The 18,845-nt window shown below is 42.1% G+C and overlaps 1 protein-coding gene across 2 annotated transcripts in view; it reads left to right on the top strand.

The window, feature by feature from the left end:
* LOC127628973 (plasma membrane calcium-transporting ATPase 3-like) overlaps positions 1-18,845 on the top strand; it is a 110,606-nt gene that overhangs the window by 8,033 nt on the left and 83,728 nt on the right. For both annotated transcript variants that reach the window (XM_052105973.1, XM_052105972.1), the window contains exon 2: positions 16,209-16,904. In XM_052105973.1, coding sequence (XP_051961933.1) covers positions 16,676-16,904 — 229 coding nt within the window. In that variant the 5' untranslated portion in view covers positions 16,209-16,675. The remainder of the gene's footprint in view (positions 1-16,208; positions 16,905-18,845) is intronic.

Genomic DNA, 18,845 nt, shown 5'->3' with positions numbered 1-18,845 from the left:
CTACTGGTACTAAGGTGCCCTGTAATGGAATAGGTGCTCCACAGGTGATGGTCACTCCGGTAATCCACTGTGATGTATATTCTGCAGTATCTCCCTTGGGCAGAGAGCCGCTGTGTTTGTAGAGCTCCTCCCCTACGAGGCAGGACCTATCACCGTGCCTCTTCCATGTGCGACTCATGAGCCCACATGACGTATTGTCACATGTTAACCTCCCCTTCGGGCAGGATGTGGCCTCCGCGGGGTCTTTTCCCAGGAAAAGAACACCTTCCGTGCTGTGTATAATAGCATTAGATGGCGCCAGCCAAATCTAATACTCTGTGGAGAGAAAAACATAGAGAGAAAAGGCCCTGATGGAGGGAACGAGACATTATGTCCCTCTTGCCACAATGCTGTACTAGCCACTGAAATGGCTGGGACCTTGTCTCCAGCTCCTTTTATACCCGTATGTCTGGGGGAGTGGCATGCAAATTCTGCTTGCCAATTCTTCCAGCTCCTTTTATACCCGTATGTCCGGGGGAGTGGCATACAAATTCCACTTGCCAATTCTCATTGGCCTTTTCTCAAAGACTGAGGTGTTTTGGGGCTCTAAAGAGCGACCCCTAGTGTCATAACATCGACCCAACTTCTTCTTCCCTCCATCAGGGAACGGAGGTTATTACAGTAACCGAGACATTAAGGGAGCATAAAGTTATCCATACTACTACAGTGGTTAAATCCATGTTCTCTGAAGCAATTCAGTTGGTTTTGAGTGAGAACAAACCAAATTGTAACAAATTTTCCCTGGATATCTTGCAACTGCAATATCTAGGCATGATCATGATTTCAAGCTTGATTTCACTGTCTAGTGCTTGATGCATTTGCAGAGCCTTAGATGGAAGAGCCTTAGATGGCGCTATAGGAGGTGTAATCGAGCTTGAAATCCTGATCGCCAAGGAGACTGCTGATGTCAAGATTTATAGTCGAAAAGAAGTTTTGGTTGAATATTAGAATATTTTGGTCTATTCTCACCCAAAAGCAATTGGATCTGTTCAGAAGACATTGGTTGAAACCACTGGAGTCTTATAGATTACTAGTTTGCTGCATTTATGTGCTTTTTTGAGCTTCAAATTCTGGCCACCATTCATTTACATTGAATTTTTCAATGTAATATTTTTCTGAAAATCTTTTTATGTTTGTGTTCTGCAGAAACAAAATGAAAGTCATACACATCTTGGATCGAATGAGGGTAAGAAAATTAAACGAACTATCCCTTTAATGATGCATTCAAGTCAAATCAGAATGATCATATTTATGGGATGAGTGTAAATGAACACCACAGTCCATAAAAACTAGAACATTGAAGGAGGGAGTTGAGTCATATTAGTGACCAGAACAGAGATTTGTGGGGGTGGGCTCTTTTCATTTGGTCCAATAAGCAACCATCCAGAACACCCTGGCAACTGCTATGTGCTAAAACACAGTTAAAACAACTTTACAACAGCATAGCAACAACCTGACAACCACCTAGAATTGACCCTGTCAATTGCAGAACAATGTACAAAAAACACAAAAAACAACTTAGCTACAGCATAGTAACAACCTTGCAACCACAGACTGTAGTAATGCGCCAAACACACAGCAGAGATCACCTTGACAACTGCATAGCATGCCCTAGCAACCATCCAGAAAACCCTAGTAAGCACATACTGTAGCATAAATATGCTGTAAAGCAAATATAACACTTTATATTTAGCAACTACCAGAATACTAGTTTTGCTTAGGCAAATACCAGACCATTCACATCTTCATAAAATATCAAAATAAATATTGTTGGACATTTTCATGAGTGCTGGTAATTATTCATACACATCATACCTTAATACTAAAATGTAAACACATGTGATTGACTTTTATATGAACAGGTCTCCTAGAAAGGCAGGAGACTGATCGCACATAGCTTCATTATTTAACAGCTTTCAAAATGTTTAAGCCTAACATATCAAATGAATTAGTCAAAATGTTTTGTATACATTTACTTACATGAGCAGTTTCTTGTCTTCTCCAGTGGAGACAGGTGACAGAACACATAATCTGGCGCATGCTTCGCTTGTGATTTTGATTCAGATTCGTGATTCGCAAAACAAATAATTTTTAATCTTTGATCAAATGATCAAATCTAATTTTCAAATCTAATTTAAAAGATTCAACTCTAGATTCTTTTAATGAATCACACATCACTATCGCAGATCTGCATGGATTTTTACACATGCAGCTGCAATTTATTTGCTGTTCAGTCGCAAAAGTAATGAAAGGGTCTCGGAGTAGGAGTATCAATTTTCACTTCAAAATGTAATGAAGTGAAAGTAAAAGTCAAAATAAATAGTTAGAATCAAGTAAAGTAGAAAAATTTGAAAACCGTACCTCAGTACAGTAAAGAAGTATTTGTACTTTGTATACACCTCTGTAATTACATAATATTAATTATATTTATCTTCAGTAAAGACAGAGTCTTCAGTAAAGACAGAGCTGCCTCACTGCCCCCTCATAGACCTAATGATTGCGCTATCGAGCTGCTTCCCAGTACCTGCCCACCTCGTGGAAGGCTCTACTCTCTCTCTGGCCTTGAAAGGTTGGCCATGGACAAATATTTCAAGGAATCTGGCAGCCTTCGACCCTGCATTGACTACCGAGGTCTAAACCGGATTACTGTTAAGAACCGGTACCCTCTTCCCCTCATGTCCACGGCTTTTGAGATCCTGCAGGGCGCCACCATCTTCACCAAACTAGACCTTCGGCATACCACCTTGTTAGAATCTGGGAAGGAGATGAGTGGAAGACAGCGTTCAACACCCCGACGAGCCACTACGAGTATCAGGTAATGCCATTCGGCCTGGTAAATGCCCCAGACGTCTTCCAGGCCTTTATTAATGATGCGCTCAGGGAGATGCTTTATAAATTCTTGTTTGTCTATCTGGATGACATTCTCATTTTCTCCCACAACTCCCAAGAACACGTTCAGCATGTTCGGCAGGTACTAGAGCAGTTATTTAAGCATAAACTCTTTGTGAAGTTGGAAAAGAGTGAATTTCAAGTCCCGGCAGTTTCATTCCTCAAGCTTCTGCGTGTCCAAGGGCTGCCTCCAGATGGATCCTGGCTAGATTTGTGCAGTCTTGGATTGGCCCTGTCCAACTTCTGTGAAGCAGGTACAGCGCTTTTTTGGCTTCTCCAACTTTTATAGAAGATTCATCAGGAACTTCAGTTCTGTTGCAGAGCCTCTCTCCGCCCTCACCAAGAAATCAACCGGACAGTTTACTTGGACCAGCAGAGCAGACCAAGCCCTCAACAAGCTAAAGCGACTCTTCACATATGCCCCATACTTACCCTCCCTGATCCAGAGATACCTTTTGTATTGGAGGTGGATGCCTCAGACATGGGGGTAGGAGCTGTCCTGTCACAGAGGGGTAAGAGTGATCATAAGCTTCACCCATGTGCTTTTTTTTTCCACATCGGATTACCCCAACTCAGAGGAACTTTGACACTGGGAACAGGGAGCTGCTGGCCATTAAGATGGCATTGGAGAAGTGGAGGGATTGGCTGGAGGGGGCCAAACACCCTTTCCTCATATGGACGGACCACAGGAACCTCACCTACATCCAGGAGGCAAAGAGGTTGAACCCCCGACAAGCCTACTGGTCCCTATTTTTTAACCGGTTCAATTTCACTCTTTCCTATTGTCCAGGTTCCAAGAATCTGAAGCCTGATGCTCTCTCGAGACAGTTTGAGCCACCAGAAGGGGAGTCCTGACCAGAACCCATTCTCCTCACCTCCAGGGTGGTGGCCCCCATCCAGTTTGATATCGAGACGGCCGTCAAGAGGGCCCAATTGCAGCAACCAGGAACAGGTATTGGCCCTCCAGGGCGTCTCTTTATCCATAACCGTCTCTGTTCTGAGGTTTTGCAGTGGGCTCATGCCGCCCTCCCTTCTGGACATCCGGGAACTACCAGGACTTGCAAGCTTGTCCAGAGGAAGTTCTGGTGGCCCAAACTGTGGAGTGACATCTGGGCCTTCGTCACTGTTTGCCCCATCTGTGCTCAGAACAAGGAACCCAAGACCCACCCTCAAGGCCTGCTGCACACACTGCCCATCCCGAGACGCCCTTGGGCCCACATTTCTTTGGACAGATTCTCAAAGACTTGTCGCCTCTTACCTTTGCCCAAGCTCCCCACAGCAAACCAAACCGCAAAACTGCTATTGAGGCACGTGTTCATGATCCACAGGTTCCCGCAGGATATGGTTTCCGACCGATGCCCACAGTTCACGTCGCAGTTCTGGAAGTTGTTTGGTTGGCTCAGCGGATCTTCCATCAGCCTTTCTTCTGGCTTCCACCCCCATTCCAATGGCCAGACAGAGAGAGTCAACCAAGACAGCGAAAGAACACTACGATGCCTGGTCTCCGACAACCACTCTACTTGGAGTACTCGATTAATCTGGGCTGAGTTTGCTCATAACACCCTCTTCCATTCTTCCCTAGGCATATCCCCCTTTGAATGTTTGTACGCCACCCCCCCCCCGTTTCCTGGACAGGAGCCAGAGGGGGAAGTCCCTGCTGCCACACAGCTGGTCCGCCGGTGCCGACGTTCCTGGCAGAGAGCACGCGCTGTGTTACTGAGAGCTGCCTGACAACAACAGAGGCAGGCTAACTGACGCAGGAGGGTGGGACCCACGCTTCGCCCAGGGCAAAGAGTATGGCTATCAACCCGAGAGCTTTCTCTGCGGGTGGAGTCCCGAAAGCTGGCTCCATGCTACATTGGCCCATTCAAGGTCCTCAAGAAGATCAACTCAGTCCCCTATCATCTCCATCTGCCCAGGTCCATGAAGGTTCACCCCCCTTGTCATGTCTCGCGATTAAAACCTGTTGTTTGCTCCACTCTGTCTCCAATTAGGAAGCCTGCCACAGTACCTCGTATCATTGATGGCCAACCAGCATACACCGTCCATAGACTGCTGGATTCTCGCCGGGTCCGGGGTAAGACCCAATATCTGGTGGACTGGGAGGGCTATGGCCCGGAATAGCGGACCTGGGTCCCAGCTCGAGACATCCTCGATCCGTCTCTCATCGCGGAGTTTCACCGATCCCGAGGGAACTGACTGGAGAATGTCAGGAGCCATTCCTAGGGGAGGGACTCCTATAAGGGATCTCCTCTTTGGGGTGCTGTTCCCCTCCAGCCCAGCAGAGGGCACTTGCCTTGAACCTCCTCTCCACTCCTGCAGATGGCACTAACGCCCCAACCCGGTTCAACCCTCTGCTCATTAACCCTCATTCCCTTCACCTGTGCATAGGCCTATATAAGTCTGTTGGTTTCTCACTCATGTGTTCAGTCTTGAGCCTTTGTACCATGTTCCTCCCATGACCAGCTCTCAAGTTAAGTCTCATCCTTAAAAAGTGGGAGGCACATATTCAAACTGTTGTAATTCCTACACCGTTCACCTGATTTGGATGCAAATACCCTCAAACTAAAGCTGAAAGTCTGCAGTTAAAGCACATCTTGTTCGTTTCATTTCAAATCATTGTGGTGGTGTATAGAGCCAAAAAGATTAGAATTGTGTCGATGTCCCAATATTTATGGACCTGACTGTAGCTTGAATACATTTTATTTTTCTTACAAAATTGGTACATTGCTCTTGTTTTAATGGTGCACTCAGTAATGTTTTTATGTCGAAGTATGGCCTACACTGACACCTAGTGGCTTGGGTGCTGCATCATTCAAACATTGTAGTTTTCAGTTACCAAAGCTATTGTAGAAATTCACTATGCTCAGTAAACCAGGATTATTTTAATCCATTAATGAAAATGTCCAATAACAGGACAGTTACTGAGTGTACTAAGTGTGTAGTATTCAGCTGGTCATGTGATGCTAACATGGCTGCCCCCATGAGGGTGCCTCTGCCCCTTGTAGAATAAAATAACTTTTATAAGGTTACTGATATTACTGAACTCTTCAACTCATGTTAGTGGTCATGATTTTATACACATGTTTTAAAATTACTATTAATTTCTTTAGAATTGTAACTTTTTAAATGAGGGAAAAAAGAGTGCACTTTTAATCAAAATTATAATTATGCTTGTATAAAGAAAAAAAAATGTGATTAGGATAAGAAAATTGCACAATTCAATATTGTCTCTCTTAAAACAAGTCTTAAGGCCTATTTATTACAATGTATCAAGTTTTAAGGATGTTTAGATATTTTTACTGATTTCTTTTTCTTTTTTTTTTTTTGCAGTGTGAATAGTGTACATGTTTTTAGTGCGATATATATATATACAGTATATATATAAAACTCCACGATATCGATGATAAGCTTTTGAGTATTTTCGATATTTAGCCTGTGTTCTACATCTAGACATGCGTGTTGCTAAAAACACTAGCAGTTTGACTTTCTTGTTGTATGTTTCCACTGGCACGTGCTTAGCGAATGTGAACGAGCGCTTTCAATTCCTTCCTTTGGAAGCAGAGTGTAAAGTTCAAGAGGTGGATTGTAAAATTGACAGCAGCTCGGAGCAAGCGGTCCCCTAGCATTGAGAGTGGCTTTGTGCAGATTTCTTCCGCGTCAGTGGAAACGTAGCCTCAGACTCTATGGAGTTGCTATTGCCCCCGCTACGCAGGTCACCACGTTCCGGATCCGGACCCCAGATTGATTCAGTCTTGACTGCAAGATATCATGGTGATGTTTACACCCCCTCCTCGTCTCTAGTGTGCAGCGCGACAAAAGAACAGCGCCAGTTACACCATATCTGATCTTTCTGCGCTGTATTCTTGAATATTTTTCTCTAGCACTGAAACACGCTTCACTGATTCCCTGTCCCAGGCCACACCCACATCCTCTTTTCCCCACACGTGTGTAAACATGAGGTGCGTGTTTTCAGAGAGCCTTTAGACCATAATGTTTTTTCTTTCTAAATTTAGTTTTATTAATCAGCATGTTCCAAGCCTTTAATAATAAACAAATTGATTTCTGTTCTAATTTTGTGAAATTATTCAGATGACATCATCTCTGACAAGGATGAAAAACAAAACAATTACTAGTTTGTAGCCTAGTCTTTCTCACTTAAATGAAAATAGAAAAATGGTCCATTCAGACTTTTACATTTTCAAAAGTTTCTCTCTTGAGAGACCCCTGATCCCCATACAGTATTACTCCTCAGTCACAAGAGCTTCTGTGCCCCCATACTTGGATATCTGTATGTAAAGAAATATGAAAATAATTTTAATGTAAACAAATAATAATAATAATAATTATAATTATATATATATATATATATACTGTCATTATGATTCAAAATGAACAGATCATCTTATAACATTCATATCCAACTGCACTCAATTCGTAAAATCTATAAAATATTGTAATCTTTTCCATAGAAGATCCATCAGACACCACTACATTGGCGGTGTCTGGGCCCACAATGCAGTTTTGTAAAGACTATTAAGACTTTTTAGGATTTTGTTTTCTCTTCTTCAAAAAAATGTGCAATGTGCAAATGTGATTCAATATCGTGATAAATATCGAATGATATGAAAAAGAATGTGATAATATGTTTGTGATAATATGTTTTGCCATATCGCCCAGCCCTAGGTTTTAGGCACTTGTGAAAAATGTTGCATAGTGAGGATGTCTTCAGAAATAATGGCATAAATAATTTTTCAGTTAACATCATACAAAGTCCAGTAAACATAAAAAAGATAAATCAATATGCAGTGTGACCACCGTTGCCTTTAAAACAGCCCCAATTCTCAATTCTCTGGACACAGTTTTTCTTAGTTGTTGGCAGATAGGATGTACCAAGCTTCTTGGAGAATTCACCACAGCTCTATCTATTTTTGTGAAACATCTTAAGTGTCTAAACATTTTGCACAGTACTGTATATACACTGGCGGCCAAAAGTTTGGAACAATGTACAGATTGTGCTCTTATGGAAAGAAATTGGTACTTTGATTCACCAAAGTGGCATTCAACTGATCACAATGTATAGTCAGGACATGAATAATGTGAAAAATTACTATTACAATTTGGAAGAAAATTCAGAACTTCTTCAAAGAGATCTCATCCAAAACATCCTCCACGTGCAGCAATTACAGCTTTGCAGATCCTTGTCATTTTAGCTGTCAGTTTGTCCAGATTCTCTGGTGACATTTCACCCCACACTTCCTGTAGCTCTTGCCATAGATGTGGCTGTCTTGTCGGGCACTTTTCATGCACCTTACAGTCTAGCTGATCCCACAAAATCTCAATGGGGTTAAGATCCATAACACTCTTTTCCAATTATCTATTGTCTGATGTCTGTGCTTCTTTGCCCACTCTTACCTTTTCTTTTAGTTTTTCTGTTTCAAAAGTGGCTTTTTCTTTGCAATTCTTCACATAAGGCCTACACCCCTGAGTCTTCTCTTTACTGTTGTACATGAAAACTGGTGTTTAGCAGGTAGAATTCAATGAAGCTGTCAGCTGAGGGCATATGAGGTGTCTATTTCTCAAACCAGAGACTAAGATGTACTTACCATCTTGTTTAGTTGTACAATTGGACTTCCTCATCTCTTTCTGTCCTTGTTAGAGCCAGTTGTCCTTTGTCTTGGAAGACTGTAGTGCAGTGTTTCCCAACAACTAATGACTATATTTCCTCTTTGTTCATACTCTCATCACTACACATTTCTTCCTGACAATGACTTGTTAAGGGGTGCGCAACCTTCAAATGTCATAAACACAAATAGATGTGTATGTGAACATAATTCATATATTTAAATGTATGCTAGTGTTGCAGAAACTCCACAATTCAGTTTTAAATGCTGTATGAAAAATAGAAATATCAAATAAAATATAAAACAGTGAATTAAATTTTGAGCACTTGGATTTGTAAAGGTAAAATTTATAAATATGAATTTGTATTTCTTCAGAAAAGTTTGGATCTCTAAAAATACTGTAGCTATAAAAAATAGCTAATTGAATATTACACACATGGGTTTCTATAGGTATCATGAATAAGTATGAATTTACATATAGCACAGAAATGTTATATTGCACTCAGGAGATGTTGTATTCCTAAATATTCATAAAGGCTTATTTCTTCCAGTGAGTTGGTATTTTTATTTATCTTTTAATTATTAGCTTTTGGTGTATTGCAGAGGGAGTATGTCTGTGCCCGATTCTATCAGTCTAGCAAAAATCACCTTTTACTTTTCATCAGTATGACAGAACCTTCATTACCATCACTATGTTTGATCCTCTTAGTAAAGCCCTGTCAGCAGTAGGCCTGCAGGCTTCTGTGCTGTATTTACCCTTGTCACTGAGACTCTATGAACATGATTCTCATGGAAACGAAAGTTTATTTTCTGCTCTAAAAAAAAAATTATTACTGGCTGACAATTAGATGAAGACTCATGTAAAGTTTAGTAGCATTTGTCATTCTACAGAAATAACTCAAGCGACATCTGTCGGCTCACATCAAAGCAGCATAGGGATGGACTGATGTTTTTTCTTTTTTCTGTTCCATCTATATAATGTCCTTTTGTTCCATTTTTAGAAACAGAACAACAGAACAGAAGGACATTTTTCTGGCTAAAAAAACAGTCTGACATTAAGTTAGAGTCACAAATCTAATTTGTTAAGATATCCAGTTTGTGTTTGAAAGCTTCTTTCATTTATGGCTATTTTAATCTGCCTCATAAGCAATATAACTGGTGTTCATATACTGTATCTATTTTAATTGGGGAGGTGGGGGACACAGTGGGAATGTGTCTTTTTACATTTACATGTTTCCACTGTATATGGTATAAACAATGGGGGGTGAATCTACACCCCTTGTTGTAACTACATATTGCAGTGGCTCACACTCAAAATGATATTGATATAAATCTTAGCAATATATTTGACTGAATTTGGATCTCCTAGCATGACAAAGTTAAACAACACTGTAACTGTCTTGACACATTGCTTACTATTTTAGATCAAATTTAGCAATCTTCTTAGTAAGTATTTGACCTGTATTTTTTTCCCCTTCACAATACCAAACAGAAGATAAATACAACAGTGGGTGTTAAAAGGATGGTTTACTCAAGAATGAAAATTCGATCATAATTTACTCACCCTAATGCCATACCAGATCATTTTATTTTTTCTGCTCAACACAAAAGATTTTTAGAAGAATATTTTAACTCTGTTGGTTCATTCAATGCAAGTGTATGGTGACCAAAACTTTGAAGTTCCAAAATGCACATAAAGGCAGCATAAAAATAATCCATAAGTCTCCAGTGGTTAAACCTGTATTTTCAGAAGCAATATGAAAAGTGTGGCTGAGAAACAGATAAATATTTAGGTCAAATATTTTTTTACAATAAATTATTTTCCATGAAGAATGCAAATCACCATAAAAAAGAAGAGAATGTGAACTTAAAAGTGGACTTAAGTAGCGATCTGTTTATTATCTACACAAATGATATTTCTTCTGAAGACATGGATTTACCCATAGGAGTCTGGATTATTTTATTCTGCCTTTATGTGTTTTTTAGAGCTTCAAAATTCTAGCCACCATTCACTTGCATTGTATGGACCTACAGAGCTGAGTTATTCTTCTAAAAAATCTTCATTTGAGTTCAGCAGAAGAAAGAAAGTAATATCTGGGACAGCATGAGGGTGAGTAAATGATGAGAGACTTTTCATTTTTGGGTGAACTATCCCTTTAATGGTCAAAATATTTGAATGTTATTCACACAAAAATGTGCTCATATATGTTCATTATCAGTGCATGGGTCTTTGAGTGTTAAATGTTTAGTACAACTAAATTAAAATGATGTCATCATTTACACACCCATGTTGTTCCAAACCCATATGACTCATTTTCTTCGGTGGAACCCAAAGGGAGATGTTAGGCTAAATGTTAGGGACTGGCAGCCTTAGTCACCATTCACTTTAATTGTATGAAAATTAAAAAAAAGAGCATTCAACATTCTTTAAAATTCCTCCTACTGTGTTTCATAGAAGAAGAAAAAAGTAGTATGGGTTTGGAACAACATGAGAATGAGTACATTTTGACAGAATTTTCATTTTTGGGTGAACTGTCCCTTTAAACAAGTAAGGCAGTTCAGGTAATGGCTGAATATGATTGGATGGAAGTGTGGTTGAACTTCTTCACTCAGTAGGTGGGGTGTGTGTTTGGACTCTGTCAGAGAACAGCCTTTGTAATCAGAGTGAAGTAAGCAGCACTGACTCATCGACCCTCGGTTGCTTTTTTCTTTTTTTGTATTTGCAGCAGAACTTTTGATTTTGAATGTTCCCTGTGAAAAGTAATTTCCTATATTGTTCCACAGATTCATGATCCGTTTTTAATTTTCGAATATGGATTAGGGTTTCTTCTAGATTCAGGGGGTAGTGTGTGTCTGTGCCCATGTGTGGGTGTCAGCACTTTTCTGTTGGTTACTTAGACACATTACTTAAGGTGCTGAACAATTTATGTAATGCTGGCCCTCTGTCTCTCCCTTTTAACTTTAGCAGATTGGGTTGGGTAGCTTCTGGGGGTCTGGTCTATGCAGACCTGAGAAAGCTCAGTACACTCATCAGTATTTTACCTAATGGCACTAGAGCACACTTGCTGAAATGTTTGGGAAAACACAGATCAATATGAATATTCAGCATAATCTCCTGACCATCTGCCTCCTGCACACTGAACATAACTGCACGGTTAAGCAGTAACTTGGTGAAGGAAATTTGTGGGGCTGCATAGATCAGAAGTGAATGTGTTTATAAGTCGCCCCAAAAGACATATACAAAGACAAATTGTTTGGTTTTTACACTTCACGCTTCTTGATTAATTGGAATGCTATCTGATTTGGCATGTACAATCAATTTACACTTGGCTACATAAGTGTGTCCACAAAACAAATACAAATCTGATCTACTATTTCTGCACTATATGCAAATATAACAGTTCACTTCTGTGATGGCAATTGTTGGCAACAGTCTGATTCTGCAAGTAAAAATCCCTTTCAGAGACAAATAGATTTTAACAATAACTTATAAATCTTTAAAGACAGATCTACCATGAGCTCAGAGGTTGTTAATCAATGGTATATACTTTTGCTGAATCCATCAGTCCACAGCCATCTCCACCCCCAGTCTGTGGATCACCTCAAATTTGAATGGCTGAAGTGCCAGGTACCAACAGGTGATCCGTGCATTGGTATCCTCATGCGGTGGAGCCACTGGAGTGGGGTGTGATCTGAACAGAGGGTGAAGGCCCGCCCCAGCAGGTAGTAGAGGAGGGTGAGGACATCCCACTTGATTGCCAAACACTCCTTTTCAAAGGTGCTGTACTTAGTTTCCCTCAGAGAGAGTTTACGATTAATGTACAGCACCAGTCGCTCCTCCCCCTTCACCTCCTGCGAGAGCACTGCCCCCAGCCCTCTGTCAGATGCATCCATCTGCAAAATAAAGGGGAGAGAGAAGTTTGGAACATGTAAGAGCGGTCTCCCACAAAATGCAGATTTCACCAGCTAGATCTATCGCCTGTAATTCTAGCCTTTTAGTCGGAAATAGCGAACTGTCTTTTCCTGGTTCGCTAAGACAACATGACAGTTGTGGCATACAGGTATATAAACCACCACGGTGGAATTCATTCACCGCCACTGTTGTGACTGACGCGTCACCTCCTCCTATGGAGCGAGCATCATCTCCTCTCCCTGAGAGTGACATATGTCCCAGCCAGAATTACAGTGCAGACCTATTGTCACACCAAGGGGTGATACCAGGCGAATGGAGACTTCATCCTCAAATTGTGTTGAGGATTTGGGAAATATTCGGCAAAGCAGAAATCAATCTATTTGCCTCAGTGGAGAATACCCAGTGTCCCCTTTGGTATTCGAAGTCCCAAGCCCTGTTGGAAACGGACGTAATGTCACACAAATGGCTGGTGAAATGCAAATGTGCATTTCCTCCGGTATGCCTGATCCACTCTGTCATATGCAAAGTCTGAGAGGACAAAGACACGGTTCTATTAGTTGCACCAAAATGTCCCAATGATGGAGATGATGTACAGCTTACCATAGGAAATACCACTGAGGAGGGATCTCCTCTCTCAGGTGCAATTCACAATCTGGCATCCCCAGCCCCCGCTGTGGAACCTGCATTTGTGGCCCATGAACAGGGCGCACTACACGCGCCAGAACTGATGCGTTCAGTCATGAACACCATATAATGATGCAGAGAACCGTCCACAAGATGCCTCTATGCACTAAAATGGAAGGTGTTCACTGACTGGTGTCTCACATAGCAAGGACTCAGTAAACTGCCCCATACATGAAATTCTAATATTTTTTCAAGAGCGATTATATGCATGACTCACCCCGTCAAGTGTATGTTGCAACTATATCTGCGTATCACGCACATGATGCCGGCGCCTTCATAGGTAAGTATGATTTAATCATAAATCATGATTAAACCCACCTCGGCTACAGTCCCGACTTGTGACTTAACTTTAGTCCTAAAAGCTCTTGCAGGGCCCCCCTTCGAGCCTTTGGACTCTGTTGATTTGCGCATGCTCTCCATTAAGACCACACTACTGCTGGCCCTGGTCTCAGTAAAACGAGTAGGTGACCTGCATGCACTATCAATCGACAGTTCATGTCTGGGGTTTGGCCCCGGTCTTTCAAGAGCCAATGTCAAACCCAGGAAAGGCTATGTACCCAAGGTCCTGAACACACCCTTCAAAGCGCAGGTGGTTCATCTTCAGACCTTCTTCCCTCCTCCATGTAATTCAGATGAGAAACAATCATTGCATTTGTTATGCCCTGTTCGGGTGCTACAAGCATACGTTTTGCTGCAGGATGGTCCTCACAAAATACATTCGCAATGTTTTACAACCTAGACATAACGTCTCTTCTTCACAAGTCCTCTCTGTTTAGAGCTCTCAATTGACATACAAGCATGACGACCCCTCAGCACACTAGAGCAAAAGGGAAAAAAACATTGCTGAAAGCACTGAAACTTTGCTTGGTGTAGAACAATCTGGAATAATGCTAAACATTGTAACAGTTACCTCTTTGCCACCTGTGCTAAAAAAAATCTAAACGCAGCGCAATGAATGAAACAGAAAGTTTTAGAGTGAAACTATTTTTGAGACCTTAAGTTCTTTTTAACTTTTGACACTATGTCTAAAAAAATGCTGGTCCTTTGAGACACTGAAAAAACAGCAAAACGCAGTGCAGCAGGCATGGATGTTTGTCCAGCACATGTTTACATAGAAAACAATGGAAAAACAGAGCAGATGCGGTCAAAAAACGCATTCGGTCTGAACTGCCCCTAACTCATCCATTCGCATGTATCTGTGAGTGAGAGCGCGTGGGTGAAAAAAGTTCAAAAGGCCTGTATATTTTTTTTATAAATTACAAACCCAAACTAAAAGTCCTACTTGAAACACTGACCCAATCCGGTGGACCTCTAACACGAACAGCTCTGAGAGCGATGACAACAGAACAACATGTGATATGCCACCCCTCAAGCAGTTTTTGCAGAGCTTTCCTTCTGGGGTGGGGGCCCCTGATATCCAGAGTCCCACGCAATTGCGTGGTTTGCATGGTGGTTAAAACCGCTACTGGACTGCAGTGCAAAAGGCAATGCTCACATGTCGATTAGGGCTCCCAAACAATATGCTGACTTAGTTCTGTTTGGTGTTCCGGTTTGTTGTGTATTTTGGATTATTTGATAATGCTTTCAACTACCAGTTTAACACATTTGACTATTTTGAAATCCATTACACATAATTCTACTGTAATTTTCCCTAAAAGCAGTGCAAAATGACCACAAAAAATATAAAAATTAAAATAAATAAATTCAGCATATTCCATCTGGGCCTGCATTTGACCCCTAATTATCTATTGACTGTGTTTTGTAAAAGTGCCATGCATCATAGGAGAAGTGGGGATGGGGAAAGGAAGCCTGGAGGGTGACAGGTTAGTGATTCAGCATGAGGGAATGATGACACCCTGTATGTCACTCCCAGTCCTATCGGCCTTCACACACATCATAAACACAACACACGCACTCCACAGCATACCACACACCCCAGAATCATCAGATAAATGCAGATGTATGCTAGGAAATGGAAAGAAAAATCAACATAGGTAGAGTCAAATGAAGAAAGTAGAGTCAAAATGATAGAGGTAAATTCTTTGATAGTGTCAATGTGGTTGTGTTGTGATAGATTGCGAATAAGGACCAAGTGTGTGTGTGTGTGTGTGTGTGTGTGTGTTAGGGTATAGCGAGGCCGAAAGAGCTTTGTGGGAGTCAGATGCATCTGTAAGTTTCCATGGCAACTATGGGCCAATGCAGTGGTCTGGATCGCTAAGAGATACAGTATTTGCTATATGCATTGCCATCTGTTAGAGCACACATTCTCACTGTTTGTCCAGAGATTTAGTGTTATGTTCAAACTGACTTCTTTGTTGAGAATAATTAATATATTGAAGACCTGTGTAATACCTCATTAACATTTATGCATTTGGCAAATGCTTTAATCCAAAGCGACTTACAGCAGATACAAGGCATACATTTAATCACTCCATGCTTATTCTGGGAATTAAACCCTTGACCTTGGCATTGCTAATACCATGCTCTACCAGTTGTGCTTCAGAAACAAAAGATTTTTCACCCAAAACTGATAATTAAATGATCATTTACTCACCCTCATGTTGTTCCAAATCCAAACCCGTATGAGTTTGTTCCGTGGAACACAAAAATAGATGTTTGGCAAAACCTTAGGGACTGACAGCCTCAGTCAATATTCACTGTAATTGCATGTATTTCTATACAATAAAAGTAAAATGGTGACTGATGCTGTCAGTCCTTAACATTCTACCTAACATCTCCTTTTGTGTTACACAAAAGTAAGAAAGTCATATGGGGTTTTAACTGAATGAGGGTGAGTAAATGATGACAGATTTATCATTTTTGCTCTATAAAGAAGGTAAAAGAAGTACAGTATGACTCAATTGGCACAAAACAAGAAATAACCTTTGATTTAAGGTAAACATGTGCTGATATGTTTGAAAGCATTAGCTCGGAGCTGTCTGACTGTATTCTCAGTGTGTCTGCAAAAGAATGCCCACTGTTCTGTGAGTTGCAACATGCTGCCCACACTAGCACTTTGAAGACTGTAATGCATTTTTTTTGTTTGTGTGTCTTTACAGGCTTCCACACCAATCCCAACACACTTAACCCTCTGAACCCTAACGTTCCAAAGCTACAAAATATCCTGCTTGGTTTTGAACCCTTTTTCTCCCTTATTTCTCTTGCTCTTGTTCACATGTCCTGATGGATTGGAAGCGCCCCGATCCCTCGATCTGTTGACCCTTGGGGTGAGGGGATAGAGTAGACAGGACAGGTTTTCTCAAAATACACAAGTGTTCGGCCACCATTGTACCAATTCATCTGATGGAGAGTTAGAATAACGGGAGCTACTACGGTGGAGGGAGAGTAGTGGAGGAGATAAACCGAAACCAAAAAAAGTAAGCTAAGAATCATCACAAAGACTCCTTCTTTGCCCAGCCATTGAGATTGCTTAGCTGAGAGCTCCAAAGACCAGTACTTGGGGAATATATAGAGAAACTGATAAATCTCCATAAAGCATCGTGTACCAAACACCTTAAGACCCAAAATGTCCACGACAGCAACCATGGGTGAGATGGCAAACAGTGTGGTGGACTTTTACCCCAAGCAGGGAGGAGGTGGTGCAGAAGCCAATCATGCTGGAGACTTTGGGGTGACGTTGGAAGAGCTCCAGTCCCTGATGGAGATGAGAGGGCCTGAGGCCTTGCAGAAAATTCAGGAAAATTATGGAGATGCAGACGGCCTATGCCAGAGACTTAAATCTTCCACCAGTGATGGTGAGAAAAATGTTCTAAAATTTCTCTGTAATTTACTGTGTTCTCACCTCCTTAATTTTTTTTTTTATTTTAGTTTTACCTCTGATTGGCCACACACATGCTGCAAAGCTCTGGGAGTGACATCTGCATTTGAAGTAATATTTAACCATAAATTACAATTATGTAATAATGTACTCACCCTCTAGTAGTTCCAAACCTGTAAGCCTTAACCTTATCAGTGAAACATAAAAGGAGATGTTGGGCAGAATGTTAGCCTCAGTCACCATAAACTTTCATTGAATTTAATTTTGGGTGAACTATCCCTTTAAGCTTTAAAGTGAGACATTTTCCACAGCCATAGACCTTATTCAAAGTATCCCCATCTTTGAGGGATCTGTAGAGGGATAGACTTACATTATCTTGAATGTCATGCATTGTACAAAGCTATCAAAAATCTCCTACATCACATCTAATTTTAACATCACATCTAATCTTGTGTTGTCTGGAGTTCCCCTTCTGTCGCTCTCTCCACGTTGTGTCAGAGAAGCGACACTAGGGGTCTCTCTTGAGCGCCAATATACACCAATGATCTATGAAAAAAGGCCAATGAGAAGTTGGCAGCCGGTATTTGCATATCCCGCCCCCGGACATACGGGTATTTAAGCGGGGCAAATACGGGAGTTCATTCAGAAAATTTCTTCGGAGCCGATGGTCGTGTCTGCAATTGCTGCGAGATACACACCAGTTCCTGTATTCCTCTGCTGCATGCTGTTGGATCTTACGCCGCATAACAGCGGCTTTCTCCTGTTTACACAGCCCCTCACGAGAGTTACTATGCGCACACAGAGACCAGGTGCTCAGGCACCTCAGCCGTTTGAGGCTTCAGGTCAACTGGGAAAAGAGAAAGCTCACCCCGGTTCAGAACATCTCTTTTCTCGGTTTGAAGTTAGACTCAGTCTCAATGACAGCACGTTTGTCCAACGAGCATGCTCAGTCGGTGCTGAAATGCCTCGCTTCCTTCAAGCCAGGTACCGCGGTCCCTCTAAAATGTTTCCAACAGCTCCTGGGACATATGGCATCCTCCGCGGTGGCTATGAGACCACTTCAGCACTGGCTCCAGACTCGAGTCCTGAGACGAGCATGGCGCCGCGGCACGCACAATTTGAAAGTTACCACCTCCTGCCGCCAAACCTTCAAACCCTGGACAGACCTCTGCTTTTTACGGGCAGGGGTACCCTTGAAGCAGGTGTCCCGACGCGTTCTGGTCACAAACAATGCCTCCAAATTGGGTCGGGGTGCCGTGTGCAACGGTTAGAACCAGGCCCTGCTGCATTGGCACATCAACTGCCTAGAGCTGCTGGCTGTTTTCTTTGCCCTGAGGAAGTTTCTCCCGTTAATTTGAGACAAACATGTCCTAGTCAGGACAGACAGCACCACAGTGGTAGCCTACATAAATTGCCAAGGTGGAGTACGCTCCCTCCACATGTCACAGCTGGCCTGTCGTCTCCTCCTTTGGAGTCAGCAGCGACTCAAGTCACTGCACGCCACTCACATCCCCGGCAACCTCAATGTGATAGCGGACGCGCTGTCAAGACAAAGCTTGCCCGGCGGAGAGTAGAGGCTCCACCCCAGACAGTCCAACTGATCTGGGACCAGTTCGGCAAGGCCCAGGTAGACCTGTTTGCCTCTCAAGAAACCTCCCACTGCCCGCTCTGGTATGCCAGGACAGAGGCTCCCCTCAAGACATATGCTTTGGCACACAGCTGGCCCGCGGGGCTGCGCAAGTACGCATTTCCCCCAGTGAGCCTTCTTGCACAGGTGCTATGCAAGGTCAGGGAGGATGAAGAGCAAGTCACTCTGGTGGCCCCCTACTGGCCCACCCGGACTTGGTTCTCGGATCTCATGCTCCTCACGACAGCCCCTCCCTGGCAAATTCCCCTGAGGAAGGACCTTGTTTCTCAG

Source organism: Xyrauchen texanus, chromosome 35 (genome assembly GCF_025860055.1).
Source record: "Xyrauchen texanus isolate HMW12.3.18 chromosome 35, RBS_HiC_50CHRs, whole genome shotgun sequence".
Taxonomy (NCBI): Eukaryota; Metazoa; Chordata; class Actinopteri; order Cypriniformes; family Catostomidae; genus Xyrauchen; species Xyrauchen texanus.
The sequence above is the reverse complement of the archived record's forward strand: the minus strand, read 5'-3'. Positions and strand labels throughout refer to the sequence as shown.